Source organism: Sander lucioperca, chromosome 10 (assembly GCF_008315115.2).
Source record: "Sander lucioperca isolate FBNREF2018 chromosome 10, SLUC_FBN_1.2, whole genome shotgun sequence".
Taxonomy (NCBI): domain Eukaryota; kingdom Metazoa; phylum Chordata; class Actinopteri; order Perciformes; family Percidae; genus Sander; species Sander lucioperca.
In genome coordinates, this window is record NC_050182.1 from 34,919,112 (window position 1) to 34,937,991 (window position 18,880).

The following is an 18,880-nucleotide window of genomic DNA, read 5'->3' on the forward strand; positions in this document are numbered from 1 at the left end:
TCTCTGTTTCGCCCTGTCTTTGTCTCTCTGTTTGTGTTTCTCCCTGCCTCTGTCTCTCTGTCTGTCTGTTTGTTTCTCTCTGTCTGTCTGTCTCTGTCTGTTTGTTTCTTGTTTTTCTTCCCTCTTCCGTACGTTTTTTGGCTCTCTGTAACTTCTGCATACGTTGAGCTATTAAAACCATTCAACTTTTAAAATGTTCAGCTCTTTCAGCTAATGACGGAACTTATACTTTTTAAAATATTAAGCTTTTTAACACTTTCCTTTAACATTGAAGTCAATGAGATCATGCTTCAAATCCTTCAAATTTTCTTCAGCTCCCAACATTTTCAACCCCTCCATACTTTCACCTACATTTCTATATAAAGAACCTACGGTTCTCTCACACTGTCTCACACTCATTAGCAGGTGTGGTGATTAATGATCAAAGACAGGCTTTATAAGTGCTAAAGGAACCTTCATGATCTATACAGATGACAGTGTAGTGGATAGGGCACATGCCTTTGGTGTGGGAGATCCTGGTTCAAATCCCACTGGGGTACATCAGTCAATATGTCCCTGATCAAGATGTCATTTCACTTTTTCAACTATTCTCACTACTTCAACTTATTCTTACGGATTTAAGCTCTTCAACCAGTTTAGCTTTAACAATTCAGCTATTCATGTTTTATTTTGGCTCTCCTCTCTTTCTCTCCTCTCTTCTCTCCTTCTCTCTGTCCTCTCTTTCCTTTTGTTCAGCCCCATTCTTTTTACCTAATATATTTCACATCTCATATCAGCTAGATTGATGCTTTTTCGTTCTATGCAGTGTCTGATAATAATACAAAGTATTTCTTCTTTCAGCCGTTTTAGGTAATTCATTTCAACTTTCATCTTTGACAGTATTACAGTTCAGCTTCAAGCTTTTCTAACAATGTATTTTAGCTCTTCATTTGGGTAATGCAGTTTAGCTTCCAACTCTAACAATTTTCCTGATTTTTTAGCAGTGTAGTGCATTTGAGCTTTAAGATTTTTCGTACTATTTGTTTCATATTTCTGCATTTGTGAGTGATTATCAGTTAAAAAATATACTCAGACCTCACAATGTTCTACGTCTTTTGTCATTATTCAACTTTTGAAGCCAACAGTTCAGTTTAGCATAAGCTTTTAACTTTTTAATGAAATTCATACGTATTAAAACGATTTCCACTTTTTCAACTCTTCTCACTACTTCAACTTCTTCCTATTGATTTAAGCTATTCAACCAGTTTAGCTTTAGCAATTCAGCTATTCAGCATTCCCACGCATTTTCCGCAGGAAATGCATTTTCTAGTTGCTTGTAGTTTTGCTTGTAGTTCAGCTCCACCAATGATTATTTTAGTTTTCATTTCTACTGTGTATCGGTAGTAAACACTGCATTACTGCAAGGGGCACAATTATGCTCCCTGGCTAAAAGAGAGAATACATACATAATGTACTTACACATCCCAGTTAGGAGCTTGTCGTAATTGCTGGGTCAATACTGGAAGCTGAATGAAGGAAGTAGATTTTAGAGACAAATTTAGAGAGATAGAAGAAAGACACACACGATTAAGATCCTAACATATAAGAAATTATGTTACATGACAGCAAAACATGGGTTTGAGATTCATCATACATTTTAATAAACTTAATTAAATTCAAATAAAATTAGCGAGGTTGGTTGAACAATTGTACATTTGATTTAAGTCTGATGGGTGAATAACACAGATGAGCGATATGGACAAAACTATTATCACACCATTTAATAATGTAGCAGTATTGATATGTCTTAGTAGTAGTCATAATCCAAAAATTATTTAGAGTTGATGTTTTCAGGTTTTATTATAACTGAATTCTTAATGTTGAAAAATGTATGTTCTCAGGTATTTTATGTTCAAAGTTAGACAAAAACGAGAAGTCATTTTTTTAACCTTGAATAATTGTATGGGACTATGTCCTTGTCACTGCACAAATGACTCCCACTTGACTAATAGCTGGAAGCAATAGCAAGAACCTTGCACATGTAACATGTTCCTGGTGTAGCTCTTTGCTGACAAATGTGATTGGCAAATGTGTCAGAGAGGGAGCACAAGGACTGAGGATCAAGAAAAACAAAAAGTGATTATATAAAAAGTTATAATACTGTATGTGTTTACAGTATACACACAAATGGGAAAAACTAGAGCCTGTTTTCACCTGGTATTAAAATCCAATCTGAGTGATCACAAGTGGACAGCTCGCAGTGTTTCCCACACATAGACTATATTGTGGCGGTGTGCCGCACAATCAACACCTGCCACCACACATTGCGTTTCGTTCGTTCGTTTTTTTTTAACGCTATTTAAAACACGCAGCATTCGTTCAGCTGCATTTCCCTGCTCTCTTCCGTCTCTCTGTCACTCACGCGTCTCTCTCTCTCTCTCTCTCTCTCTCTCTCTCTCTCTCACTCTCACACACACACACACACACACACACACACACACACACACACACACACACACACTCGATCATCCCTCAGTGTCTGTCTCCATGAAAACACTGTCTGGCGAAATTCACAGGTTCACGAAAGGTTGGTATCTTGTGAACACCTTTACACAATCACACATTAAAAAGTGCTATAAAAATATTTTATATTCTGAATACAATGTTGTCAGTGTGTTAACGTTGGAGTCCCGACCCGACTCTTAGCAAACAAGCGATTGCGCCTGCTTTAGAAAGTTAACTGGTTGCAAGTTTGCGGTAAAATGCAGTTGGGTTGTTGCAGCTGTGAATCAAATAAACTTATTATAAATAATGTCATTTTTTTACTCTTACACTTAATGTTTGCTGCTTCAATCCAGATGAGTATTGAACAGTATTTTCAGTGACTGAAAAAGGCACGTGTTGAGGATGAGGACCAGCCTGAACCGGAGGTATTAGTCTGAAACAGAGCTGAACAGTCCGACCTGCTCACGCAGAAAGACACACTGGGAGAGAAAGAGATAGATTTGTTAGGCATTGAAGAAAGAGTAGGAGAGGAGGACAGCATCCAACAGCGTGTCCTCCTCAGTTTTTGATACTACGATACTACCTACACCCCGGTCTGGCACGGGGCGACCGACCGACAACCCTGAACACACTCGGATGTAACTTCCCTGCTCCACATGCAAATAAACACATACATTATTTCAGTTTGCCATCTATAGGCTGGTTGTGTGTGAGTATGAGAAAGGATGGCCAGACGCGATGAGAAACCTAGGATGGCCAGACGTAATGAGAAACCTAGGATGGCCAGATGCAATGAGAAACCTAGGATGACCAGACGTGATGAGAAACCTAGGATGGCCAGACGTAACGAGAAACCTAGGATGGCCAGACACGATGAGAAACCTAGGATGGCCAGACGCGATATGTATAAATGCCAGTTGTTACTCGACTAACGTTAACGAAAAGGCACTGTCTGTGTGCCGACACAGGGATGTCTATTGACGGGCGCCGGCACCTGTGCAGGGGAGAAAGAATTTTCTCAGAAGTCTCAGTGTGTTCAGCTCTCACTACGTTTGTAGCTTCTAACTGAATGTCTGTGGTTTGAAGTTTAGTTTCTATATCTGTTTTATTTTACGTTTCACGTTTGCTTATAGGAGTCATCTTATTGAGTTACTGCTGATGAAGACCCAACATTTCTGGATTTTGCTGCTTCATAATAAAAGCTTTTACATAATAAAATAACGGGGGGCTTTTATTGTGAATAATTTATAGAAAATTAAACCCTTTCACAGTTTTTAGCCGCTGCTCTGACCACTCAGGCTCACCGGGTTACTACAGCACTGACACAGAGCTGTAGAGATAGGTCTGGCAATGCGAGACTACTAAATAAAGAAAAAAGGATAAGTTGTGAAGTAAGAGCAGGAATGTCAGTAGTAATATCCTACAAATTGGTGAATTCAGGGATGTTTTATAAAACTTAAAATAAGGTTATTATATACTGAGTGATTGGATCTCAATCAATGCGGTGCATTCACACCTGTACTTAGATCCAATCACTCAGATCGGTTTTAATACCAGGTCAAAATGAGGCCAATATTTTAACAGGTATCCTAAGTAAATACATGTTTTCCTACCAGTGTTGAGTTCATCAGCCTGTTAGCAATAACTTTGTGTCCAACCACACAGCAGAGGTAGCACAGCAGGTTAAGTCTGGAGCGAGTGGCTGTGGAGTGAGGAGAAGGAGCAGCAGAGGGGTTCTGTTCTTCAAGGGATGAACAAAGCTGTAACAGGAAGAAAGTCCATTCTTCATCACTCAGGGACTGCAGCTTCTGAACTGGGGGAGAGGAGAAAAAGTCAGCATCAAGACAGATTGGGGCCAATGACCACACACTCCATAGATCCTCTGCACTTTCTATAGGAAACTGATAAAATCTCACTTGATACTGACTCAAAAAACAACATAAATCAAAAATAAACTTGGTACCAACCTGAATATGATGGTACACAAAGGATCTTGGGATCAAATCGCACAGGAGGACTCTTAAGAATCTGGTAAACAGTAAGAGAACACAACACAGTAAGCGCCAGTATGAGCTGTCTAATATCCGTATGACAATTTAAACGTAGCTATTTCTTTATGACCTAGTAACTATGTTCCATTTAATTCAGTATGCAAGCATTTTCATTACAGTAAACGATTTACATAAAACTTTAAAACCCAGTTTTCAGAAATGTTGTCTAATATTGTTTATTCACACAATTTAATTGTAAGATGAGTTTATAGGGAAAGGCTCTTCACAAGGACAATTACTGCTCAAGATCATTAAAAGGTCAAATATATGTATTTTAAGTATCTGTGTCCAATAATAGTGCATGTCTGTACCTTGGGGTTGTCCATGATTGGGGTGACAGTCAGATCAAAGTCAGTATGAAGAAGAGCTTTCACACAGGAGATGATGTCAGTACCAGTACTGGTCTTGGCGGAGGTGAAACGAAAGAAAGAAGAGTCAACCTCAGCAGAAGAGGAGTGACGTTCACCAGGCACACCAGTAGATGGAAGCAGAGGGTAACATGTCTTTAATGTTAGACATATAAGTGAATATATTTCGTGTCACTGGGTTTAGGCATGGTAACTAAGTTGCCAATTTACCAGTTTCTAATGTTTTTCATCTGTGTTGTCTTAATTTTGCACTGTGAAGCACTTTGGGCTGCATGTTTGCATGAAAGGTGCTGTATAAATAAAGTTGAGTTGAGTTATATTAGCATGAACCACTCGTCTCTGCTGTGTACATGTTCTTGCAGATTTCAGAGTAAACAGTATAGTGGCAGTAACCTGAGGCGTAGGGGTCAGGTTCGGAGAGTCTGAGATACTGCAGCTTCTCCTTGAGTTGGCACAGGAGCTAGAAAAAACAACAAAAAGATAATAAAAAATATTGCTAGCTGCTTATAGCGAGAACATTGGATATATGTGCATGAGGCTGATCCCATGTACTGTTTCTTAATTGGTAGAGCATAGTATTGCTAAGGACAGATGTGTTACCACAGGGGCCACTCGTTCTAAATTTACAGTGCTCTATTATACTACTATCCTGTAGAATATTTGCAGATGTGTATATGCAATATAAGAGTTTGGATAGAGTTTAACTTAGAATATTTTGTGTAACGCTTTTGAGATTCACATTCTTCTTCAGAAAGAAGAAATGAACGAGGCCATCAATTAGCTTAGGGTAAAACAAGTAGACAACCCTGGCAGAACAGCTATAACCCTGTGACCCAGGCAAACCCTGGCAAAACAGGTGGACAGGCAGCAGATAGACTGATCTGAATACCTGAGCAGAAAAATGGCTTCAGTGTTGTCCTCATCCATACCACTCTTTGGCCTGAGCTCTGATACGTTATCTGGAGAAGGAAGCACCAAAGATACTAAATCCAATTTTCTAAAGTACATTATGACACGTGTCTCAGACACATGCCTAGTAAAGGCCACACAGGTAAAAGATGGAGCATGCATTGTAATCAGATGTTTGCAGCTGAAGGGAAAGGAATAGAACATAGAACAAAATTGGCTTATCTAGAAAACCAGATTACTACAGCCATGTTCATACAACTGTTATGGTTAAACAAAACAGAAAAAAGGGTTGTAAAGGAATGAAACCCATACTAAATATTCTATGTTTATGCAGTAAAAGGTTTGCTGATTATGCCTGTTGTGACTGTCCTTTCAACAATATCAAGTAGCAATTTCTCAATGCTGCAAAAACAGCCTTGCATAGGGGTATGATGATAGTGGTTTATATCATATTTCAAAATGACAACCTGTAGTGGCCAAGTATTAAACTCCCATGTCTAGCCTAAAACACATAAACATCGACATCTGAATGTCTTACCTAGTATGAATGACTTATTGGGCTGCAGTGTGTGAAACATCTGGGCCCCAGTTAGCTTGGATTTATGTTCTGTCTTTGCCTCCTCCTCTCCTCTCGCCTTTCCCATCTTTCTATTCAACCCCTGGCTGTTCAATAAGGCTCCACAAGTTGTGTGTCTGACAGCTTGTTGGCAATCAGTCCTTCTGTCAGATGGTCTATAAGTTGTTGCAGCTGTTGTCTGTGATGATATTAGTTTCTTAGAAATCCTATGGGCTGGCTGGGTGATGGCCGAATGGCTGTTGGGAAGCTTGTCTGCCTTTCCTGGAGGGTAAGGGTCAGGGATCCTTGTTTGTCTGTGTAGGTATTGGAAGAAAAAAAAACACACTAACACAAACTATTCAACTGAGGGGAAAAAATGCAGCATATGAACTGTATTGATTAACTGTTATGGTAAGGCTGTAGGCTATTTGTTGTGCTGCTGAATTGTATTGCATGAAAGGTGTTTTAAAATGTGTGGCCTCTTCCAGTGAATTAAAAGAGACTGAACCAAGTATCTGCATCTACCATTTATGTGTGCATTATAACTAATGCATCTGTATGTAGTAAAATGGCTGCAACAAAACGTCTCCAGGAGATGTAAAATAAAAACAAATACTATATCAACACACCTCAAGCTTGCTGAACCAACCCCCTCACAGCTAATTTTTTCCTCCAGATCCCGTTTTTCATCCTCCTCTTCCTCTTCTCCCTCTTCCTCCATTAGTACTTGTGTCCAGAAAGGGTGGTCCAACAACTCTGGCCAGTCCATCCTAATGAACAAAAAACAACAAAACGAAACATTAGGACACAGAAATGTGACACTAAGCTAAACATGCAATTAACATTAGCAGTCTGAAGTAATTCAATGTTGCAGTTAATTAAATTGCACTTTTAGCGTCTTAGAAACTCTCCAGTTGTCTATTTTTATTAATTATTAATAAAGCTTCTTTTTAATGTGCAGTACAGATAAAAGCTACTATGTTAAGGCAAAGTGATCAGATAACTTTATGACATTTAACCAACTAGACTGAGATACATAAATAATACACAATAACACCAGCAGCATTGTGTTGTTAAAATAATGTATGTAAGCTACCTTAAGGACAATTAAGCAACAACTTGCTCCTTGTAATTTAAAACAGTAGAACAGTGTGGGAGTGTGGAGTGTGTGTGTGTGTGTGTGTGTGTGTGTGTGTGTGTGTGTGTGTGTGTGAACCTGACCTCTTATCTGGGTTTTTGTTGAGCAAGCCTTTCAGAAGATTCTGGAAGTCTTCACTGGGAGGACTGGCTGAAAACACTGTAACAAACACAGAAGATAACTTCATTAATAATAAATTAAAAAAAACTACTCTATAATAAAAAGTATTTATATCAAACATAACACCTGTGTGCCAGCATGTGTGTGTATGTGAGTCACCTGTCTGTCTGGGAGAGGGTGGTTCCTGATGTAAAATCATCTCTGTCATTTCTGTGTAGTTATCAGAATAGAATGGAGGTGTACCTGGGAAGCAAGAGCAGTTTGGGTTTATGTTTACAACACAGTATAGTATAATACTGTATGCATCATATGAATGAATGTGTGTGTGTGTGTGTGTGTGTGTGTGTGTGTGTGTGTAACTACCAGTATACATGTAGTAGAGTGTACAACCCAGAGCCCAGAAATCAGAGATCATATTGGTTTCTGATCCCTGCAAAACCTCTGGAGCTTTATAAGTTGGAGGACCTGAAATAATAAATAAATAAATAAATAAATAATAAATAAAAAAGACAGGCATCCTTATCATGAACAAAGGATTTTTTGATGTAGAGTTCATCAAAAAATCCTTTGTTACATTTGTACATTTTATAAGCTTTCATATTCTTGGTCATCATTAAATTGTGAAGAATAATCAATATGTTGGCTAATTTTAAACCAATCATTTAAAATTACTGATGAAAAGTGGACTTCTTTAGATCAATTATCATACAGTACACTTTCTAGTACACACAGTATGACATATCCTCAGCTTTAAGTTTGATCACCATGTCATAACAACAGCTACTCTATTCCATCACCTTTTTCTCCCACATCTGCCTCTTGCCCTTCAGAATTCACCCACATAAGAGTTGTTGTAATCTAAAATAGGTCTCCCATTTGTTGTACACCGAGCCATTCCTCAGCTGGCCACAAGTCTTCCTCTGCATGATTTTCAACCCTGTCTGTCACATAGAATCCCTGCCTGTCTGTTCATGTGATCCCCTGCCATCAATAAGTTTCCCTCAGCATGTATAGCCTAAGCTATGTCCCGATTCAACTGGATCCATCAAAACATTGTACATTTTTGGATTCCTCTTAGCTAATCTACTGGCCAGCTTCTCCATCAACAATGCAATGTATATAGAAACTGACATGATTAAAAAGAATTGTCATCTGACCATGTAATCTTTTCCTCGTATTGTCAAAGTTCTCCTTGGTATCTCCTTCCCCTGCCTCCTCAGATGTAGAGAGCAAGGTAAATAAATCCTCCAGTGTCTCTCCGTCTGCCTTGGACAGACAGAAGTTACCAAACTTCAGAGTGCCACTACCATCCAGTAGGATCTATGGGCAACAAAAGAAGAGTTACTATATATAATAATAATCATAATTTTGCTGTTATATTGTTAGTCCTATAGACACATGAATGCAGAGGCAAACCTTAGCAGGGGTCAAGTCAGAGAAAATGATTCCTAATTCATGGATGTGTTTCAGTCCTTTGACCAAGTCCCATCCAAATCTCCTCACCACATCTTCTGACAGACATCCATCATGACCAATTACAGACTCCAGGGAACCACCTGATAGATGGACAGAGAGAAAAAAAGAGAGATCACCATTAGAGAAAAAAGAGAAACAAGAGAGAAAGCATGAGAGAGAGACAAAGAAACTTAGAGCAAGACTGACACCTGTTGTTTTAAAAACCAACAATCCATGCTGCGTAAAAACATGCCAGTTTACAATCTATACTTGAAAGTGAATATCTGTCATTAATCATAGAAAACAGTATTTATTTACTAGTTGTGAAATATTATCAGTTTTAAGCTGCTTTAATGCATTTCTAATGGTGCGTCATTGCTTATCAGTTGGGCCAGAAATAATTACTGACCTGTACAGAGCTCAACTACCAACCAGAGGTGGTTACTTGTCTCATACCACTCGTAGAAGCCTACTATGTTGGGATGATCCAGATCTTGACTGAGACGTACCTAACAGTGGACAGAAACAAGACATCATTAAATGTGTACAGTAGGTATTCTTTATTGCAAGGCTCAAAAGCAAAATTCTCCCTAAAAATAATTCACATGCAGTATCCCTATGATCTCAGTCAGGACTGTGTGGTACTGTAGACAATGTTGATAGAAATTTGGGAAACTGATTGAACTGAAAATAGGGCCTAAAACTCTGATGTTTAAGAATAATGCATACCGTTTTTATTTTTTTACTGATAACAGTTTAGTTAGTAGAATTTTAAGTCAATATAACTCTTTAAAACATTATTTCATAGTTGGTGATTCCAGGCCTCTTCCGCCTGCATAAAACCATTACTAAAACATCTAAACTAATTAACTAAAACTTATGAAAATGTCACAGGTGTCTTAATAAGTTTATACAGTTTAAAGAACTATACATGGTTAGTGATCGCAGTTCTCTTGGCTTTGTCGGCGCAGATGATAGCTACATAGTTGAGATTGCCCTTCCTTCTTCCTTTGTAGACAACAGAGCTACTGCCTGCCCCAAGTTCTTCATACAGGATGAAGTTCTCCATCCACTGTAGAAAAGAAATAAAGGTCTAAAGTCATAATCATTAGACATTTTAAGATGTTGAGCTAAAGAGAGTTTGTTATCAATGACGAAAAGAAGCAGAAAAATATCAGAAATAAACCAAACAGTATTTTATGATCTTCACTTTATCATGTTGCACATTTGCTGTAATGTTATCCACTCCAACAGAAGAAACGTAATAAATGTATTGTTAATAATTATAGTCCATACAATTATTATAGCCTGAAACCTATTCAAGTTGTCGGCTAACATTATTTTCCACAACTGACGCTAGATGCAATATAAAATGGCTAACGTTAACGTTACCTGTAAAATGTACCAGCTGATAATTAACGTTAATTAACGTTAGCTAGTTAGCTCAAAACACCTGGCACCTATGACGACTTAATTTGAGCGAAAAAAAACTGCGTCAAAGAGTTTTTACTTAAGCCAGCTAGACAATTTAGCTACTACAACTTTATTAAATGGGCATGTTTGAAGTAGAGAGTTAACTTTTAGATAGTGAATAGCATATTTAGCGTTAACGTTAGCCTTAACTGTCACTTAGAAGCAAACGGTTGGCTTGTAACGTTAACGTTATTTGGTGCGACACAGCACAGGCAGGTTTGTTCGTTTAACAAAGCTGCAATTAACTGCAGCACCTAAAAGGAAACGTGCCGTAATTACATGAAAGCTGCCTGCAACTATACTCGGAGACACAAAATACTGTTTATAATGTTTACTATTCACCACACTTACTAAGGTTTCCTTATAACCTCTTACCTCTTCAAGACCCGCTGTTTGATGGCGGAAGCGTGATGGGCCACGTAATTCCAACTGGAATAGGGAAATCTGGAGTCCTTCATATAAAATAGAAACCAAATCTACTCACCAAAGTCATACATGCGTATAAAGAAGTGTAGTTCTCTTTATGAAATATTTTCACATACATATGATTCAAGAAAGAGGTTAGTTGTATTGTAAGATTTGTGTTGATTTTTAACTTGACCACCTCCACATGGTATATTCCTGCGTCGCTAGGATACAAGAGTGCACACAACAGCCAGCGCATGGTCAAGCGCATGGAATACAGCAACACTCGTCATCGAAATGACTGTATGGCATTTAAGTATATTAAACAAATGAATCTGAATCTGATTTTATTTACATTTTAGGGGCTCTTGAATTTTCTTTCTTTAAAACTGAATTGTATTCATCTTTTTTAGTACAGCCCATGTTTAAATTTCTTGTACCCGTAACAGTCACAAATTATCACCTGGCCCATGATAGCATATATATATATATATATATATATATATATATATATATATATATATATATGACGCCCCCACATTCCACCCTGCTCTGTATAGCCTATACCTACAATTGTTCCCATTGGCTCAAGCTACCACCTACCAGTCCTCCTTTACTGGAACAATGCCATTTTTGTGTTAACTAGATTTTGAGGGTCTCATGACATGTTGACAAAATGAGCTAATATTTTAAAGATGTGCACATGTCCCATAACGGGATCAACCATCACAAATAAATTATCCACTTATTGCAAACCCTGTCCCAGATGTAAAATGATGCATGAATTCTTCAAAGAGACTTCAAATTCACCAAACCCCAGTGTAACAGATGAGAACTCCACTGCATGATGCTGTCAGCACCATGAGACTCAGCAGACTCCAAGAATGATCCCAAATTTCTTTTTTAGTGTTACATTTAAAGATGAGCCAAAAGTATTAGTGTCTTTCTTACGGTGGTGTTGTGAAAGCCTACAGTCCAGTAGCCAGTCACTATCACTACTGAACTTTGTCTCCATTACTGTCATCTGGTGACAGCTATAGGGAACATTTACGGCTGCAGCTGACAGATGTTTTGCTGGCAGCTGGAGATATGTTGTATATTTTAACAAGCAATTACATTTAACTTAATTTTTAATTTTAATTAACTGTAGGCTTGCAGAGTCCTGATTGATCTGTTATTGGGCAAAAACCCCTTGCGTATAGCTGGAGACAGTGGAAATGCTGTCACAGTACTTAACCCTTGTGTTGTCTTCCCTTCAACCTTGAAAAAAAAAACATTTTCAGCGCTTATTTCTACGTCCCATATTTTCTGATATAAAACAAAAATTTAAAACGGGTCAATGTGACCGGAGGTCAACACACGATAAACTTCCATAACCTGTAAGGTTAACTAAAGATGCTAAGAGTACCATTTCCCGATTCTACAAAATAAAAGCAAGAAATAAATTCAATTAAAAAGGAAAAAAACGTTTTCCACCACGTTTATTTATTTACAACTTATCTACAACTTCTTACAACATTGCAGAAATACATACATAAATGTAATGAACACAAATTTCAAAAGTAGGCTGTTACAATGACTAGTGACAACGTTTTGACAACCTTTTCTGTGTGGTGATCACCTGCCACAGCAAGAATACTGAAATGTATCAGGAATGTATAGCTTTTTTATTGACCAGAATTACAAAAATAAATTGATATCTCAAGCTGACCAGCAAACCGACCACTGAGGCAGCAATTTAGGTTTCCTGTTCAATTCAGTGTGTTTGATGGACAATAAAACAACAAAGACACATGACTGACACACAGATAGTGTCATTATTTACTGGAAACTGGAAATATTGCAGGCCTTGCTTTATATAGATGTCAGTATTTATGTTTTTAGTTGGAAAATATAATATACTGTCAGTAAATGTGGCACTGTACAAATGATTGAATGAAACACATACTGTATCTTCAACAATTAAAAAGCTTTCTTCCACCATCATATTATAATAGTTTTTTCCATATCTGTCCTGCCACATTGTATGCACTGTATAGGCAAGCAGAACGTTTACAAACTAACTTTTAGGGTATCTATTTAATGAATGCAACACTTTGGTCTATACAGATTAATATGTGTATTGTGAGCAAAACAATCCACTAAAAATGAAAAACTCATATTAATGTCATTTATTTTGAAATTACTCACACCGGATGTAGATCCATATTATTTCTACCTTGTCTCAGCTCTGCTAGAAGCTTTGTTTCCATCAAGCAATTCATTCAGTCACCCCTGCGAAGGAAGCCAAAAAAGCTACTGAAGTTTAGTGAAAACAGGCAGGGGCTTACTCTGAATTACATCTTCTGTATTCGTCCGTTCACTTGGCTTGTTTTCCGCCTAATTGTGGCTTGATATTCTGACACCGGTCTGTGTCGAAGTCTGTTTCCCGTGGGGGTGCCCTCCATGGTTGGGGGTAGGGGTAATATTAGGTCATTAGGCGTGGCAGAGATAACTGGTTGGGGTTTGGGTAAGTTTGGGGTGAGGTTAAGAATCTCAGAAGACGAGTGGTTGTGGTTAGGGATAAAGTAAAGTTCAGGTTAATATAAGGGGACCCACATATCTACGGGAAAACAGACTTCGACGCATCACCGGTCGCATGGTAGCATTTTACGATCAACCGCATTGTCAGATAGCGAGCAGAGTCGCACTGAGTGAACAGCTGAATAGTCTTTAGCTTGTCGCCAAACTGAGAAAACTGAATTATTCTGCCATATTCTGCCTCTTCAGGGAAGTCTGCGCGACCAACTAAAGCGGTAAGAAGTATTTTGAGTTTGTGAACGTCTCAGATTTAAAGTTGATCATTTGGGATAACGTTACTTGAGCAGGTGCAGAGTGCCACACGGTTCGGTAACTGCATGGTAACTATGACTAACTTGTAACGCATTATAGGAACAGTTAACGTTAAAACGTTATGGCATGTTTTAAACCAATCTCCATCAGTGAAACTCATATATATTTTCAGTAGTATCTCTGTTTTCTGCCCAAACTTATGTCCGACTCAGAAAGTGAAAATGTTCAGCCTTGTGAGTTTGTCACAGCAGCTAGTGGGCACATTTTAATACGATTGATTTCAGATTAGTGAAATCTAATCCTATCAGAGTAAACCCGCTTCCACTCATTAAAAGTGACCAAAGTCTCAATAAGCTTTCTGACTGAAGATGATTACAACTACCTCTCAGAACAAACTTTTGATACTATGCATTGTGATGCCATCATGTTTTTGTTTGTTTGTTTGTTTTTTACTGTAAATCTGTTAGAGGCATTTGTTTGTTTTCATTGAATGTAATTTTGTGTGAATTCAAGTTAAACCCATTATCCCTTATTGATTTATTTCCAAATAGATTTAGCTTATTCAGATTTCCCATTACAATCATTACCAGTCACAAAGAAGGAAATAGAGATAATGAGCCTCAGGCCAGTAAAAGAAGGCTGATAAAGCTAGACTGAAATGTGGACTGTGTTGAAGAGGCCTCAACACCATATCATATATTTTGTGTGAAAGGTATGGAGGGGTCAGTGAATTTTATTTTACTTTAGTTCCTCTGCTGAGGAGGAGGGGTTCTCAGCCACTCCTGAGAAGCTAAATAAGGTTCCAGTTGGGGTTTTGCCAACTCGGCACATGATCTGTGGAAGGCCTGTGCACCGTCTCACTGCTCGGACACACAGCAGGCCTCACTGTTAACAGACTTCTAAGAACGTTCACACTATCAGAAGCTGGACCTGAATAGCTCAAATTTCCCACAGATAGATAGAACGTATGACAGATGGGATGTGGGGGGTGTTTGTTCTTATCTGACCTCACACACATACAACACAACACACACACACACACATTCAAAGGCTTGAGCAAATGAAAATTGCTTCTCATGGCCAAAATTAGTCTCCTTCTCAAGTTCTGAATAGCATGCATTTATTTATTCTGGTATGGCATTAAAAAAGGCAAGTTGATCAAGAGAAGACAGTGCATATTTGCTGACTTCCATGTAAGTGTGCTAGTAGAGACAGATGACTCTACTAGCACACTAGGTCCTAGTATATTGGTAGACATTTCTTTGAAAGGGCCAAAAAAGTCAAAGGTAGCTTTTATGTGTGAATAAGGGCTTCAATATTAACCTTAAAGCTCCTTTACTCCACACTATCACTGTAGAGAAGCTTTATGGATTTATAGCTCGCTGAGTTTAGAATTTTAAAAATCACAAAAAATCAGATGGAAAGACAATCAAATGTAGCACAATACAAACTGCAAGAAGACAGGCGAGTGTGAGCATGCTTGTAAGTGTGTTAAATAAACACTGTCTTCGGGGAGTTTCTCATTTTGCCTTTGAGGCTGACTGTTGTTTGGCTGATCATGGTTGACACACTGGTACTACTGCCATTTATAACAATAACGGCACCAAAAAAGTAGTAAAGTAGTAATCACTGTGACTTTAATACAACAAGTAGTAAGAAGAACTGAGTAAGAAGAAATTTTAAACAAAATTTCATATACTGTATGTGTGTGTTTTTTGTGTGTGTGTATATATATATATATATATATATATATATATATATATATATATATATATAAAAACACACACAACTGGTCAAAAGTTTGGGGTCATTTCCACTCCATTATAGACAGAATACCAGCTGATCTGAGGGGTGGCTGATCTTTAATGCAATATCTACAATGCCCATTATCAGCAACCATTCATCCAATGTTCCAAAGGCACATTCTGTTTACTAATCTGATATCATTTTAAAAGGCTAACTGAGAAAACATTGGAGAACCCTTTTGCAATTATGTAAGCACATAATGTATTCTGAAAACTGGTGCCCTAGTTAAAAAAAACAATGCACCTGATCTCAGCTGGTATTCTATCTATAGTGGAATGGAAATTTCTAAGTGACCCCAAACTTTTGACCGTATGTATGTATGTATGTGTATCACCATCATCATCTTTATGTTTTCAGATTGATCTGGTGAAGGGGGAAGATACTGAAATTGTATGTAGGCGACTTAGTTCAGTATAATGGCCTTTGGTGTGATACAGAACAATAGTGTTATGGATGAAATGCTACTGCTAAATCCATGCAGTCAAACTATTTGGAAGCGAATAAAGCCTGTACAGATGCAAACGGAATGAGTTATTTTTAGTGTCAGCGTTACAGTTCACTAAACTGAGCCGAAATTATGCAGCTGTGAGGGTGAAGCATATAGAGTGGAGGTTAGGTTAGAGTGAATCATGCAAGTGTGTGTCTGTGTCAGACTTGGACCTAGGACCAACTTTAATGTCTTTTAATGTACAAGGAATGCCAGATAGGCTAGATGGAGCTTATTGCACCAGACAGTTACAGCTCTGTAGTTGCTCATAGCCTTTTATATTGGGTTTCAGATACTTAATTGGGTGGACAGAAGTTTTTGTCTTTCTCTTCCCACGTGGGAAAATATCTTTATGGAATCGACAAGGATAAAACGGATTCATAAAACCTTGAACCCAGGTCTTGTATACACTGTACTGGCATCACTGGTCTCTGGTGTTTGATAAAATCAACCTGGCAGGGCTGAAGGCCGAGAGATTTAGCATGGCTCCTCTGCCGTGCCAATTTTGTTCAATCCCAGCAGTTAAAGAGTGTGTATGCTCTCTTGCTATTGTTTGTCTTTTCTCTTTTCTTCCTGTTGTATTGTAGAATAATAACTAAATGGCAGACCTTTTTCTTTACAATACTACCTCTATTCCTCCCATCCCTTTATCTCTATCCCTCCTCTTCCATCTCTTTATTCCCTCCACCATCAGGCCCTCCTCAATCATTCTATCTCTGCCTTCCTCCATCCTCCTTCCCATTTGTCTTCTTGGATGTGATCAGCCCTTTTCTACTGTACTTTGCTCTTGAAGAACAAAGTGCATTCTTTTTTCTTTTTTTTTTTTTTAGTCAGGAGGTGTCCTGACATTACATGAAGGGATTAATAGGATTTGGGAGAGGATGTCTTAACTTCCTATGACCGTTCATGTGACTTGGTCAACTTTAAAATCCACTAGCAGATCTCTGTTGTCTGACAAAAAGTGGGCTAGATTTGAGTATTGAGATGTAGGAAAACAAATAAGTTGTTCACCTTAGAGAGATTCATCTTGGAGGTTGAAAAACATAATACCACATGACAGATCTTTTTTTTTTTTTTTTTTTATCAGGACAATAAAGAGAAAATTGAGCCCAGGCTGAACCCATCAAGTCAGCTCGTGACCCATTAGGTTCAGGCTTTTAATCTGTTTTATATATGGCTACTTTGTAATTATGTCACTGCTGTACACAGGGTAATGTTGACATTGCAGTTTTCAGTAGCAACCAATGTTTACTCTCCTGATCTCGGTCAGCTTCTAATATTTTATGGCAGGTGATTTCAATACGTTGGTTGTCTCACCATGGTCACCATCTGTCACTAAGTTTCTATAATATTTCTATAATATCTTGAAGCTGATTTGAGAATCCTGATCCTGACCTGAGTGTTTCATGGCAAAGAACCTCTAGAGGAAATTGTTTAAGGTGTAGGGCTGCACAATATATAGTTTTTTATCGTCATCGAAATATCAACTGGTGCAATAACCATATCGCGAAAGGCTGCCACATATTGCGGAAGTTGTTGAAATAACATATCAGTAGAAATTGCACTTTAAAATGTCATTTTTTTATTTAGTGGTGCCTTTCATATTTAATTACATTTTGAATTTGTTCAATAAAATAATGTTGGAAATGATTTTCTTTCATTTGTTTTAAATTCAACAAGCAATTTGTTGTATTTGAGTAGAATGCTGAAAGCAGCAGAAATACAGAACTGAGTAACGATATTACTTGTGATAAATATTGGTTTATTTATCGCAAGTAATATCGTTATCGCAATATTCAACAACGTTATTGCATATCGCATATTTTCCTCATATCGTGCTGCCCTATTAAGGTGTAGGCTACACAGTGTTTCCTGTGTTAGGGCTCCAGCTTATAGCCAGCCAGCCAGTCAGGACGTCACAGCATGTGGCTCTCTTGCTCACAGACAGATAAGCACTGGAAACGGTTATCCATCAACATGTCCTTCTATATTCCATTAGCCAGGATGGATATGTATTGAACAGCACTACTTTAGTCAAAGTGCTCTGAATGATCAACTATTGAAAGTGAAAAAATCCCCTCTAGCAAGGACAAACCTCAGCTCTCAGCTGCTAAAAAAGTGCTACAGAGGCATGTTTTGTGAATTGATGTATTGACTGTTATAGCACCCAGTCGCAGACAGGCTGTTTTAAAACTTTTGGGCAAACTGGCTACAAACAGTTAGCTCACAGGCTAACTAATAAGATGCAGACCCGTAATTCTGCTGTCCTGTACTGACCTCCTACTTCAGGATAAACTGCTAAAAAACTGTAGGATTTCTGTGGATTAATTGACAAACAGTGGGCTTATTGTCACAATAATAACCAAATGGTAAAGCCTACCTTTGTATACTCCTGTGTGAATTAAATGCTTGACAAATGGAAAGTACAAAATATTTTCTCATGTTATTAGGAACTTCAGTTCCACGCAAAATTATAGAGAAAACTAATTTTTCCAGCTTTACACTGACTACATGCATACACACAGATATTGTGATGTAAAAACAGAACCGCAATCTTGAAATTATATTGCTTAAAAATATTTCACATCAGATTTATTGAGAAATTTGATTTAGTACGTGCTTGTTATTATCAATTTAGACAACATAATTGTATATCACGATATATGATTTTATCACTATACGATTCCATTGAAAGATATATTATTATATTGAATAATCACCCGGCTCTATGTTGAAAGGTTGCAGATGTGGTGATGTAGTCAGGTTGCGCTTGAATTTCTCCATGTGGCGCCGCAT

General features: G+C 37.9%; 2 protein-coding genes across 6 annotated transcripts in view; one reads left to right on the forward strand and one right to left on the reverse strand.

Moving 5' to 3' along the window:
• The window catches only part of ulk4 (unc-51 like kinase 4), a 110,809-nt gene extending 99,658 nt beyond the window's left edge, over positions 1-11,151 (reverse strand). For 3 of the 4 annotated variants that reach the window (XR_004898557.1, XM_031278305.2, XM_031278303.2), the window contains exons 1-16: positions 10,923-11,035; positions 10,013-10,153; positions 9,491-9,590; positions 9,043-9,182; positions 8,784-8,946; positions 7,990-8,091; positions 7,786-7,869; positions 7,590-7,665; positions 6,998-7,138; positions 6,351-6,682; positions 5,793-5,862; positions 5,297-5,363; positions 4,847-4,939; positions 4,452-4,512; positions 4,098-4,297; positions 1,459-1,505 (exon numbers count right to left, since the gene is read on the reverse strand). Coding sequence is in view for 3 of the 4 variants with exons in the window: in XM_031278305.2 (XP_031134165.1) it covers positions 1,459-1,505; positions 4,098-4,297; positions 4,452-4,512; positions 4,847-4,939; positions 5,297-5,363; positions 5,793-5,862; positions 6,351-6,682; positions 6,998-7,138; positions 7,590-7,665; positions 7,786-7,869; positions 7,990-8,091; positions 8,784-8,946; positions 9,043-9,182; positions 9,491-9,590; positions 10,013-10,150 (1,814 nt within the window). In the remaining variant the exon portion in view is untranslated. Of the gene's footprint in view, positions 1-1,458; positions 1,506-4,097; positions 4,298-4,451; positions 4,513-4,846; positions 4,940-5,296; positions 5,364-5,792; positions 5,863-6,350; positions 6,683-6,997; positions 7,139-7,589; positions 7,666-7,785; positions 7,870-7,989; positions 8,092-8,783; positions 8,947-9,042; positions 9,183-9,490; positions 9,591-10,012; positions 10,154-10,922 lie in introns of all 4 variants that reach the window. The other variant, XM_031278304.2, reaches the window with a different exon arrangement.
• Positions 11,152-13,192: 2,041 nt separating this feature from the next.
• The window catches only part of trak1a (trafficking protein, kinesin binding 1a), a 51,732-nt gene continuing 46,044 nt past the window's right edge, over positions 13,193-18,880 (forward strand). For both annotated transcript variants that reach the window (XM_031278316.2, XM_036006517.1), the window contains exon 1: positions 13,193-13,754. The gene's annotated coding sequence lies outside the window, so the exon portion shown is untranslated. The remainder of the gene's footprint in view (positions 13,755-18,880) is intronic.